Here is a 13,228-nt window from a genome sequence, read left to right as displayed (position 1 = left end):
GACAACGTCGGGATCCAGGATGACGTCGGCGAAATCTCGCAAGATTTCGCCGACGCCATTTTGGATCCCAACGTCGTCCATGCCAGCGACATGTTCTTGCAGCGACGCCATCTTGACTATAGTGAAATCCCGCGATACTCAAGATGGCGTCGCCGCAAGAACATGTCGCCGGCATGGACAACGTCTGGATCCAGGATGATGCCGGTGGAAGAAGATGTCGGGGATTGTGGAGCAGTGGCGATGATGGCGTGAGTATGAGAGACGGAGTGAGAGAAAGGGTCGTATGTGGAGTGAAAGAGTGAGTGGACGTGAGTGGAGATGGTGAAAGGTGAGAGGAGTGTGTGTTGAGGAGGTGTGTGTTGAGGAGGTGTGTGTTGAGGAGGAGTGGTGTGCTGAGGGTTAACATGGCAAGAGGTGTGCTGTGACGTCACCAGTTACAACTGGACGGAAGTTGTTAACACCTAGAAGCTGCTTAGCGCATTTATTATTATAGAAGCTTTGGTTTCATTTACTGTGTGCTTTGGAGTTTGCCTCTCTATTTATCTCACCTGGCAGTCATCTCAGCAACTCCTGTTTGTTTCTTCAATCTGCACTTACTTGCTAGCTCAGACCAGCAACAAACACTTTGTCTGCTGTTAGCATAACAAACCCCTCTCTGGACTTGTTCACATTACTAACTGCTATAAATGACTGCATCTTTTTTCACTTTAGTTTGCCTATTCATCACTGCTGCCAGCAACTATCCATTGGTTTACTAATTGACACTTCATCTGTTGTAAGCATTACAAATTCTCATCTTTGGATTTTCACTTTACAAACAGACCTGCAAACCCTATGCTGACTATACAGTGCCTTGCGAAAGTATTCGGCCCCCTGGAACTATTCAACCTTTTCCCACATATCATGCTTCAAACATAAAGATACCAAATGTTAATTTTTGGTGAAGAATCAACAACTGGGACACAATTGTGAAGTTGAATGAAATTTATTGGTTATTTTATATATTTTTGGAAATACCAAAACTGAAAAGTGGGGCTTGCAATATTATTCAGCCCCTTTACTTTCAGTGCAGCAAACTCACTCCAGAAGTTCATTGTGGATCTCTGAATGATCCAATGTTGTCCTAAATGACTAATGATAAATATAATCCACCTGTGTGTAATCAAGTCTCCTTTTAAATGCACCTGCTCTGTGATAGTGTCAGGGTTCTGTTTGAAGCACAGAGAGCTTCATGAAGACCAAGGAACACAACAAGCAGGTCCGCGATACTGTTGTGGAAAAGTTTAAAGTCGGATTTGGATACAAAATGAATTCCAAAACTTTAAACATCCCAAGGAGCACTGTGCAAGCAATCATATTGAAATGGAAGGAGTATCATACCACAGCAAATCTACCAAGACCCGGCCGTCCCTCTAAACTTTCATCTCAAAAAGGAGAAGACTGAACAGAGATGCAGCCAAGAGGCCCATGATCACTCTGGATGAACTGCAGAGATCTACAGCTGAGGTGGGACAGTCTATCCATAGGACAACAATCAGTCATACACTGCACAAATCTGTCCTTTATGGAAGAGTGACAAGAAGAAAGCCATTTCTCAAAGATATTCAAAAAAAGTGTCGTTTAATGTTTGCAACAAGCCACCTGGGAGACTCACCAAACATGTGGAAGAAGGTGCTCTGGTCAGATGAAACCAAAATCGAACTTTTTGGCATCAATGCCAAACGATATGTTTTGCATAAAGGCAACACATCTCATCACCCTGAACACACCACCCCCACTGTCAAACATGGTCGTGGCAGCATCATGTGCTTGGGCCTGCTTTTCTTTAGCAGGGACAGGGAAGATGGCTAAAATTGATGGGAAGATGGATGGAGCCAAATTCAGGACCATTCTTGAAGAAAACCTGTTGGAGTCTGCAAAAGACCTGAGACTGGGACGGAGATTTGTCTTCCAACAAGACAATGATCCCAAACATAAAGCAAAATCTGCAATGGAATGGTTCACAAATAAAGGTATCCAGATGTTAGAATGGCCAAGTCAAAGACCAGACCTGAATCCGATCGAGAATCTGTGGAAAGAGCTGAAAACTGCTGTTCACAAACGATCTCCATCAAACCTCACTGAGGTCGAGCCTTTTGCCAAGGAAGAATGGGCAAGAATTTCAGTCTCTCGATGTACAAAACTGATAGAGACATACCCCAAGTGACTTGCAGCTGTAATCGCAACAAAGTATTAAGTTAAAGGGGCCAAATAATATTGCACGCCTCACTTTTCAGTTTTTGTATTTCCACAAAAATGTAAAATAACCAATATATTTCGTTCAACTTCATAATTGTGTCCCAGTTGTTGTTGATTCTTCACCAAAAATTTACATCTGGTATCTTTATGTTTGAAGCATTATATGTGGGAAAAGGTTGAAAAGTTCCAGGGGGCCGAATAGTTTCGCAAGGCACTGTACATATTCAGTTCATGTCTACACTCTTGGCTCTGTATTTTAATTTTTCCTGCTCTGCTTGTCTGCCTGTTGCCCTGGTGTTTTCATGTTCCATCTGGAGAGTTCTGCCCACCGTTCAAGCGCCTTCTCTCCATGTTGCCAATACTGACCTGGACTTAGACAATCCACCTAACCAGGTGAGCCTATAACACCCACAATAAGCTTGACTTCACAGGAGTGATAACATGATAATGATGGAGCTTTCAGCAGGCTCCCAGCTGACGCTTTAACAAATTGCCTCCCAGCCATTGCACTGCAGGAATGATGGGGGCCAGAAAAAAAGTCCTGAATAAAATCACATTTAAGTGCTGCTGTCTATGGGCTCAAACTCACATGCGAGAAACTCGGGCGAGTCTTGCACGTCAATACCCGGCATTACCGCCGGCATTCGGATCGGAGCGTTCAGCTGCATGTATTTCTATGCAGCTGAACACTCCAATCCGAGTGCCGGGTATTGACGCGCGAGACTCGTCCGAGTTTCTCGCAAGTGAGTATGAGCCCTATAACTGACATCAGTATCTAAATGGTTATACAGCAGCAAGTGGAGCTAGCTTTATTTGATCCTGTTAGAGGCAGATGATGGTTGAATAACAACCCAATCCATAAGACTTCCCCAGCATAATGATGAACTGGTAATATGATGGAATTTGGGTGTTGGGAAATACCAATATATCTCAAAGTGCCCTATGTCATGTGCAAGATTCTTGAGTCTTTACAACACCTATCAGGAAAACCAATAGCTATGTATCATCAACCTCAAACTTTTCATATACCATAGCGCAATATATCTGGCCACATGGAGGGATACTCCATGCCCTAGATCAATCAAACATTTACTAAAATCTTCAAAAGAATAGAATGGCAAGTGACAGATGCTACAGCGCATGTGCTGCCGCCAGCGCCATTTTGCTGTAAAAGAAAAAAAATGGCTGCAGCAAAGTGCCGCCAGCGGCGCTTGCACAGTAGCATCTATCGGGAAGTGATAGATGCTACTTTGCGTGCACCTTTGCCACCGGCGTCATTTTGCTGAAGCAAAATATATTTTTTTTTACCTAAAAAATAGGACCAAGAGGCATAAAGCACCTAGTCCTGTTGTAATAATCTCCTGCTAATAAAACACTGATTAGCTTAGTAAATGACACTGGAATCAGACTCTCTGCCTCTACACCATGCTGCTCTCAGATTACATTGCAAAATCTTGCTCCCAAATTTCCTTTAATAAATACTTGGGATAAATCTATAACATGAATAACACAAACTACACTCTGTCAATGTCTTAATCAACAATCATATTTATGAGAGGTTATGTTTTTTTTTCGATTATTTAATTAAGTATATTCCTCTGCAAGCTAATGACTGATTGGTCAGTTATGTGAGCTCACATTTACCTAGGTAAATTTATTTAGGTGAGTGTGTGTTGTTGTTTTTTTGTATGGGTATGGGATGTTTGCATATATATGACATTTTATGGGGACTCATATTGTATATAGGAGGCTATGTGGAGGCTCATACCTTACTGTATATAGAGAGGCTAGGTGGATGTTCAAACAGTATATAGTGGACTATATTAGAGTTCATATTGTATTTAGGAGCCTATGTGAGGGCTTATACTGTATATAGGTGGTTGCTTGGACTCATACTGTATATAGGAGGCTATGTGAGTGCTCATACTGTTTATAGAGGCTATTTGGAGGCTACTACTGTATGTAGGGGGCTGTCTGAGGGCTCATACTGTACATAGGGGAGCTTTGTGCCGACTCATACAGTTTATAGGGGATGTCAGCAAACTTAATTCTCCTTAATATTAAGTCATAATATAAATGTAAAATGTAAAATAATAATTTGAAATAATATGCTAATATTCATATTGAGCAGAATTAATTCCCGCCTATTGGCTCAACCCTGACCAACAGTCACGTACTCTTATGTAGCCCTTCGCAAAATTATTGCTATTATTTATGCTATAACTCATAAAAATATGAAAGCTGCTCTTTAATAAAGCTTTGAAGGTTCAGAGTTTTTTCTCTCTTTTCTAAGCACAAGCTTTTTTATTTCTTTACTTTTTAAATACAAGATATTGAAAAGTGGAGGACGTTAACTTCCAATTCTATTTACAATAAATTTTTGGCCCACGTTTCTGCCGACCTACTGACCAAAGACCATATATTTTGTGGAAGAATCGCTACTATCATTTTAACCCTTTTCCTACATTGGACGTACTATTCCATCCATGTGACCTGGGACCTAAGTCCCAAGGATGGAATAGTACATCCAACGCGATCAGCGGCACTCACGGGGGGAGCGCCGCTGATCGCGGCCGGGTGTCAGCTGATTATCACAGCTGACACCCGACACTATGTGTCAGGGGCAGTCATGGGGCATAGGAGAGAAGCGCGCAGGGAGGGGGCTCCCTCCGTGCTTCTGTGGCGCCCCTGAGGCTTCAGTCGCCACAGAGGTACTGCACCTTCTCCTAAGGTGTAGTGCCCCACCATCCAGGTAAGGTGGGAACTCCTGACCACGCTCCACACCTGCATTCCACACACAAGATAGTTCAGTGGGGCCACTTAACAGCTTCATGCTGGGGGTTAGCAGAGCACCCCTCGTGGAACCCTGCTTCGTAACACGAGATGTGCTGGGAGGAGGGTGAAGTGTGATGATACAAAAGAGAGGGAAAGTGTAGGATTTGAGGTCAGTCTGACAGAAAGTCAGTGAGTCTGGGGTGAGTCCCAGAGAAGGAAGTCAGACGAGGGTCTGAGAGAGAGCAGGCTGACAGCAGGTCAGCCTGAGAGGAGCTCAAGGCGGAGGAAGGCAGTCAGTCAGGAGAGGCTGAGGACTGGTCTTAGTGGAACGAGCTCCTCACAGAAAGAAGAGAAGGAGAAAGAGACGTAGACTGAAGACTACAGATTCCATAAGAGAGATAGAACAGATCGGAACGAAGGAGAATAGAAGGACTGTGGGAAGCTGGTTGAGAAAGAGAGAGAACCCTTCCAGCCCAGAAAGCGCAAAGGCTGGGGCCCGGTCCCCGAGGATGATTGGATCTTTATGTCCGGCAACAGACACCGGAGGAGTAGTGAGCCGCTAACGCCTTGCTCCCACCATAGACTTGGGACACAACAGCAACTGAATAGTAAGCCAGGACTCTGGAGCTAGAGTTCCCCGAAGCAGGCTACAGCTGTCTGTCATACAAGTAAAGACTAGGAACACCTAGAGAGAGGCATTCCAGGGTAACTAAGTACTGGAGTGCTTCGCACCTAAAGGCGCATTGGAGGAGTCATTCAGTAAGGTACATGTTGGCGGAGTGTGGAAGGGAGAATCCTATCCTGCCTGGAGGTTGGCTGGAGCCCGGACCTGGAGAACACAGTACGGAGGCAGGCAGTTGTGAGAACTGCAAACAGTGAGTAAAGCTTTGGAACCGCATACTCTGGTGTCCTCCAGTTATTCCCGCACCGCTACACCTGGGTACCAGCATCCATACCATTCTGCGCCTCTCCTCATCCATTGCACCTACACTGCCCTGGTACTACAGCTCTACCTGTGGAGAGCTACACCATCTCTGCTGCACCACACCATCAGTCCCAGCGGATCTGCATGCAGCGTTGGCCTAACACCATACTTGCCAAATACCACGGATAGCATCACAAACTATTCTAATAAACTCTAACACCATTAACATCACCGCCATTGATATTGGGCGCCCAGGGCCACGGACCGGGTCGCCGCTGCTGTGACACTTCCCTGCTTCGACACCGGCCCGGTACCGGGTAACCCACCCCGCTGCCCTGGGCAAGCCAGCGTGGGGCACCCCACTTCCCTGCGACCCCCAGAGAGACGCAATGTGCTGCATCGCTCTGAGGGTCCTCCTCCCTGCAGGCCCCCAGTTCCAATATGGCCACGGGGGCCTTCGGGTTCCTGCAGGGAGGCGGCTTCCTCACTGCCTGATGAGAGCAGGCATGAGGAAGCCTGCTGTAGCTCCTGTCAGATCGCTGATCTGACAGCGCTGTTTTAAGTGTCAGATCGGCGATCACTGGATATGAATAAACATGGTACCGTTGAAAACATCATCTTGTCCCACAAAAAATGAGCCATGATACAGCGTCATCAGTGAAAAAATAAAAGTTATAGCTCACAGAATAAAGCGATGCAAAAATAATTATTTTTTATATAAAATTGTTTTTATTGCATAAAAGCGACAAAACATAAAAAAGACATAAATGAGGTACCGCTGTAATCGTACTGACCCAAAGAATAAAACTGCTTTATCAGTTTTACCACACGCGGAATGGTGCAAATGCACCCCCCAAAAGAAATTCATGAATTGCTGGTTTTGATGATTCTGCTTCCCAAAAATCAGAATAAAAAGCGATCAAAAAATGTCATGTGCCCGAAAATGGTACCAATAAAAATGTCAACTCATCCCACAAAAAATAAGACCTCACATGACTGTGGGACAAAATATGGAAAAAATACAGCTCTCAAAATGTGGTGATGCAAAAACTATTTTTACAATAAAAAGCGTCTTTTAGCGTCTGACAGCTGCCAAACATAAAAACGAGCTATAAATAGTAAATCAAACCCCCCTTTATCACCCCCTTAGTTAGTGAAAAATAATAAAATTTAAAAAAATGTATTGATTTCCATCTTCCCATTAGGGTTAGGGTTAGGGCTAGGGTTAGGGCTAGGGTTAGGGCTAGGGTAAGGGTTAGGTCTAGGGCTGAGATTAGGGTTAGGGGTGTGTTGGGGTTAGGGTTGGAGTTAGAATTGGCCCGGGCATTAACATGCAAACCACCCTTGGGAGTAAAGGTGTTAATGGGGTGGATTTTGTCAATGATGTTATTGGTAGAGCAAATATTACTACATGCAACACACGTTACTTTCAGCACATAACGAAGATTCACCTTAAATTCTTTAGTGACTTTGATGAAGATGCTTGTCTTCTTATCCCATAACAATAGCAGACCATTTTTTGTCTCAATGACCAAGTAGATACCCGTCAGTCGTACCCTGTAAGGTACTGTGTTACCTGGGCCTTTCTGGACCACATTCAGATGGTCATCAACGAGGATTAACTCATAACCCTATGAAGAGGGAATTGAAGAGACAAGTACATGAAGAAGGCTATTATTTTATAGTCTGATTTATTTACAATAGTTTGGTTTACTAACCCCAAGAAACATTTTTATAGACTTCAAGCAGGTTGCTCCTGTGGTTCCACAAGGAATATTCTCTGTTACAATCCGAAACGTACTGCTGTTGTCATTTAGTGAACAGTGGTCCTTGAGTTGAAAAAAGTATTTCATTAAATGCCCAAATGTTTGTATATTACAATATTCATCATTTTTATAAGTACACAATGTTGTAAGCACACCCTGGCCCTTTAATTGACAGCTCGCTCTACACCAATGTGCTGCAGAGACAACTGTCAATCAATATCCCAGGGCATGTTTATAGTCACCACTCTCAGTATAGGAAGCAGTGTAGTGAGCGGTGATGGTAATCACTTGTATATGCCCTGAGGACGGAAAGCCTAGGACTAAATACATTAATTTTCTCCCGGTAGATGCACTTTCAGGGAGGAGGCCAGGCAGCATATACTATTCACTCGTAGATTAAATACAGTTTTTCAAGGTGAAAGGTTCCTCTTAGGGCAGGTGCACATGACTGTAGATATGCTTATCCAAAAGAATTGGGTCGATTATACAAATTACACTCTGATCAACCTCTGATCAGCAATTGATCAGAGTGTGATCCAATTGTCACAGATATGGAGAAGATAGAGAACAAAATGACTCCATATTCTCCATTCTGTCACTCCGTGGAAATCGCACTGAACTCAGAGGTCATCCGAGTGCAGTCCAATGTTTTCAACTCACTCATTGACTTGCATGGCCAAATACAATCTGAATATTGGATCAAACTTTGATATGCCGCAATTGCTTTCCCAGCCAGGCTCTATCGAAGGACCAATTTTAGTCTATGGGGCCGTGCACATGCTTAATTTTTCTCCGAGTGCAATCTGATGATTTGTCGGATCACATTTGGACCAATAATATGGCCGTCTGCACCTGCCCATAAGCTGTGCCGCTAATAATAATAATGGTATCAGCCTTCTAAAATGATAGCAAGAATGATTCATAGTCTTATCGTTATGCAGCAAAGTTGTGAAATTGTAATACAATTTAACTACAATTTAAGGAGATTTTCCAACCGTTACAACTTTATAAACCTTTGCAATTATTCAAATATATCTGTTCGGGTTTGCGGATCACACCAAATATAAATTATGATAGTGTGTGATCGCAACCCGGGGTCCACCGTGCGGTGATGGAGGAACCGCAGCTAGGAAACTGTGGCGAAGCAGAGCTGAGAGCAAGCACTGTAATCACACCGACTTAAACATCTCTCAGTGTGGACTGAGTGCTAAGTACCAGACTCTGTTACTCCACAGAGCAGCACACACAGAGAGCACTCTAAGTTATGCCCTGTTAGATGTCACAGGAGCATAGAGGTAATGATGCTAGTTGGGGTCCCTATAGCTATCCCCCAGGGAGTCTAAGCTGATGGTTGAACTTGCTCTGCTACACGGTTTGTGCTGAAAGCACATACGACTTAGGACGCCCGGTGCAGATGGTAAGTCAAGCAGGATTCCCACCCTACACTGCCTGTCTAGACACACACTCGCTGTTCTAGTAGTGGCACACATGCACACAGGGTGGTAACGTATCCACCAACACACCAAACACATGTTATCTAAGCGTGCCGATGCATGCACCAGAGGATCTTTTACATGCTCCTCGATTAAGTCCAGTCTGACAGGACCTTGCTCGTGGGCCAATTTGGAGCTGGAACGGGCCCTGAACAGCTAACAACCGACCACCAATGAGAGGTTGCCACCTCACAAGTATGCTCAGTAGAGCAAATCATGGACTTAGCCTCAGGAATGACTGCTCACCGCTGTCTAATGTTAGTTACCACAGCTGAACCTGGATAGGCAGTGGTAACGACATGCACAGCCTGAGTCTGAGCTAGATGCTGAGACTGACGTCTTTGCTGAGCAGTATCTACTGGTTGAAACTGAATGGGAGACCGCAGGAGAAGACAAGGCTTGGGATCCATCCTGTGCAGAGGGAGTATCCCGGCGCCTAACAATATCAATCTGCAAAAATTGCACCATATTTATCAAAATAGTGCCCATGGTTTAATTTATTTGACAAAACTAAAGGCAGGGATAGATTAGTCATATATCCTTTGACTAATTACATATAAGCCAAAATTTTGTGGCTAAATGTTTATCTACAGTATGGGTTTTCAAGAAGTCCAATAACTGGTGATGGGTGAGCATGCTCGGCATTGCTTAATACTAGTGATGAGCAAGTATACGCATTACTTGAGATTTCCCAAGCATGCTGGGGTGATCTCCGAGTATTTGGATGGGCTCAGAGATTTAGTTTCTGTTGCCGGAGCTGCATGATTTGTGGCTGCTACCCAGGTTGAATACATGCCTGTTTGTTAGGAAATCCTCACATGTGTTCAGGCTGTCTAGCAGCCACAAATCATGCAGCTATGGCGACAAACTAAATCTCCAAGCACATCCTAATACTTGGAGATCACCCGAGCATGTTCGGGAAATCTCAAGTAATGAGTATACTCGCTCATCGCTCCTCAATACTTGATCAAGCAGTATCGAGCAGTGCTGAGTATTGCGTGGTGCTCAGGTTACCATAAGAAGCTCATTTGAATCATCTGAGCTGTGCACAGCACTGAAGCGAGGAATTCCCCTGCTGGTGGCACAGGGACTCCTCTGTCAGCTGGACTCCTTGTGAGATGTAGAACTCCAGGAACAGAGAGAGAGACGGAAAAATGTTTGAGTTTCACATTCACTTCCATTATGCTAGCTACTTGAGTCGAACACGTCCGAGCGTCCGGGTGCTCGAATGGAGTACCGAGTACTCGAGCATTTCATTGCTCGATCATCACTAATAATAACTTATCATTATGTTATGTTCCATATTTTTATGCAGCAGAAATCAAATTGCTCACTAAACACACTCCAGAATTGCTAGGTTTAGCCAACTTTTATCTGTATGATCAACTTTATGCATAATACACTCTTTTATTTTATTTATTATTTTATAAATATATATACACTTAAATTATGCATTGTAAATTATTAATTATTTAGATAATTAATTATTATTAATAATTATATATTATTATATACTGTACATTCAGAAAAACAATAATCACAAGTCAAGTTGCAGTCTACCTCTTAAATATTTTGCCAAGATTCTTACATTTTTGTTGACACCAGCATAAAAAAATAAACAGTCCAACTGATCCAATTGTGATTTAGGCAATACCTGTGCTAGGGTATATAGGCATTCTCCATTAAAGACATAGAGTTTTCCATCAAAGGTGATATAATGTCCGTCCCCATAAACAGTGCAAGTTGCTAAACAAATATTGCTTGTACATTTCCATCTTCTTTTCTCGCATACGCTGTAAAACAACAAAAGTAATATATCTACAGTTCACGAAAATGTAATTTTCATCAGTTAAATGTAAGTATGTAGACTTACTGTGATTTCTGTTGGGAAGAGTGGTTGTCATGATACCAATAATGGGGGCTCTGGGTGTCACTACTGTGGGGGAGTTGAGAGCTAGATGTCACTATTTTGGGTAGTTGTGAGGGAGTGCTCTGGATATGTCTTGCGACCAGGTACGGACTGAGACTGAAATTCAGCCCTGGTATTTGAAGTCACACAGGCCCATGTTGTCCCCGTCCCCAAGCACCAGATGGAATATATTAGGCTAGTTTCACACTAGCGTTTGTGAGCGCAGCGACGGCCTGCGCATGGCCGCCGCTAAGCCCCGCCCCTTGCTCCGCCACCACCGGTATCTCCGCCTCCGGGCGCATGACGTTGCATGCGTCATGCGTCCCCTATCTTCATCACAGAGGGCGCAGGCCGTGCGCAGTCTGCGCACAGTCTGCGTTTGGCGGCGCATGCGTCCTTTTGACGGTGCGCCGAGCACAACCAAAATGCAACAGGTTGCGTTTGGTGCTGCTCGGCGCACCGTCAAAAGGACGCATGCGCCGCCAAACGCAGACTGTGCGCAGACTGCGCACGGCCTGCGCCCTCTGTGATGAAGATATGCGCCCGGAGGCGGAGATACCGGTGGAGGCGGGGCAGGGGGCGGGGCTTAGTGGCGGCCGTGCGCAGGCCGTCGCTGCGCTCACAAACGCTAGTCTGAAACTAGCCTTACCCTGGATGAATGAAAGCAAGAGTTACTACAAGACCAATATTTCTAATGATTCCCGTGGCCTGCTGGGATAAGTAATGGAGTCAGCGACTTTGTGCTCCGTCACAACTTTTAACAGTAGGGGTGTCTTGAGAACACTGATTCTGTTAAGAATGTAACAGACAAGGTGACCCACTACCAGACAGGCCCTTCTGCATTTGACAGAATTGCCAGATGGCCAGTCCGGCCCTGCTTGCGACCCTCTTTCAGAGCTGAATTTGGCTTTCAAGGTTAGAAAAGTTGGCAATAGCTGCTGTAAGCTTTGGAGCTGAGTGTGAATCACCAGCATCAGCTCACACCTTGATTGAATAATTGAAATTAGTATTACTTACAATTCTGGCTGTTTAACGCATTAAATTACATAGTTATGGGATCTCTATGGATCAGCACTGGCTCACATGTCAATTCATCTCATACAAATGCTATCCATGTTTTTCACAGATAGCACTCGTACGTATAAGACCCTATTCACAAATCTGCTTAAAAAATATACACATGAGATCGTCCATTTTTACTATCCGTGTCATTTTCTCTTGGCAATCTGTGTTAGTGTGTACATCCATGTGCCATCAATGTGTACGCGAGTTATCCGTGTGATATCAGTGTGCCATCTGTATGCCATCTGTGTGACAGGTACCAGAATCAAATGCATTCAATAAATTCTTGATTTTTATGTATTAGAGATGTTCAAAGATAATAGATAGCTAAATGTATAGGTAATAGATAGAAAATAGATAAATAGAGAAGATATCCGTCAGATATATAATTTCACAACCCCACGACACATTATAAAATTGCAATCTTTAGTGCCTTGCATGTGAAGTTTATTGGATAGCTTTGTATTAACCTAATAATTAAATTAAAAAAAGGATGTGAGGTCCCCTTCATTTTTTGTAACCAGCAAAGGCAAACCAGGTAGCTAAGAGCTGGTTATTGGGATTTTCCGAGCCTAAATATACCAGCACACAGCTGCCCCAGAAATGGAGCATCACATGAGATGCTTTAATTCTGGCTCTTGGACTGATTCTTGCTGATGACCTGGTGCATTGGTGTGATGACAGCATTTCATTTTAATTATTCAGATGTCTATTTTCAGTAGGCCAGGAGACATAGGCCATTGTTTGAACATTGATAATTGAATGTGTTTTTTTCGGTTGGAAAAGAAATAAGGACTTTTGTCATATTTAAATCCATGTAGCTTGTTGACCTGCAAACAGTAAGGGACATACTCTGTAGATTTATTAAATATTCAAACAATGGAGTTAAACTCTTCTCTCCTTCACTCTGATCTTTGGATGATTGATGACCTGAACCACAGATGTGGATATAGAAAAGGATTTCTAGTCTTCTGCCAGGAAGAAAGGAAAATAGTCTACAAAACCACAGCCAGGACATCTTGACTCCATAGAGTCTTTGCAGAACAACAGCCAAGAGACC

General features: G+C 43.7%; 1 protein-coding gene across 1 annotated transcript in view; it reads right to left on the bottom strand.

The window, feature by feature from the left end:
- Nucleotides 1-13,228, bottom strand: part of LOC141058131 (mucin-2-like) — a 62,881-nt gene that overhangs the window by 36,968 nt on the left and 12,685 nt on the right. The window contains exons 3-5 of the mRNA XM_073554290.1: nt 10,852-10,990; nt 7,657-7,767; nt 7,390-7,569 (exon numbers count right to left, since the gene is read on the bottom strand). Of these exons, the coding sequence (XP_073410391.1) occupies nt 7,390-7,569; nt 7,657-7,767; nt 10,852-10,990 (430 nt within the window). The remainder of the gene's footprint in view (nt 1-7,389; nt 7,570-7,656; nt 7,768-10,851; nt 10,991-13,228) is intronic.

The sequence above is a fragment of the Dendrobates tinctorius genome, unplaced genomic scaffold (assembly GCF_039654945.1).
Source record: "Dendrobates tinctorius isolate UK_male_01 unplaced genomic scaffold, ASM3965494v1 ptg000211l, whole genome shotgun sequence".
NCBI classification, from domain to species: Eukaryota; Metazoa; Chordata; class Amphibia; order Anura; family Dendrobatidae; genus Dendrobates; species Dendrobates tinctorius.
This window is presented reverse-complemented; position numbering and strand designations above follow the sequence as displayed.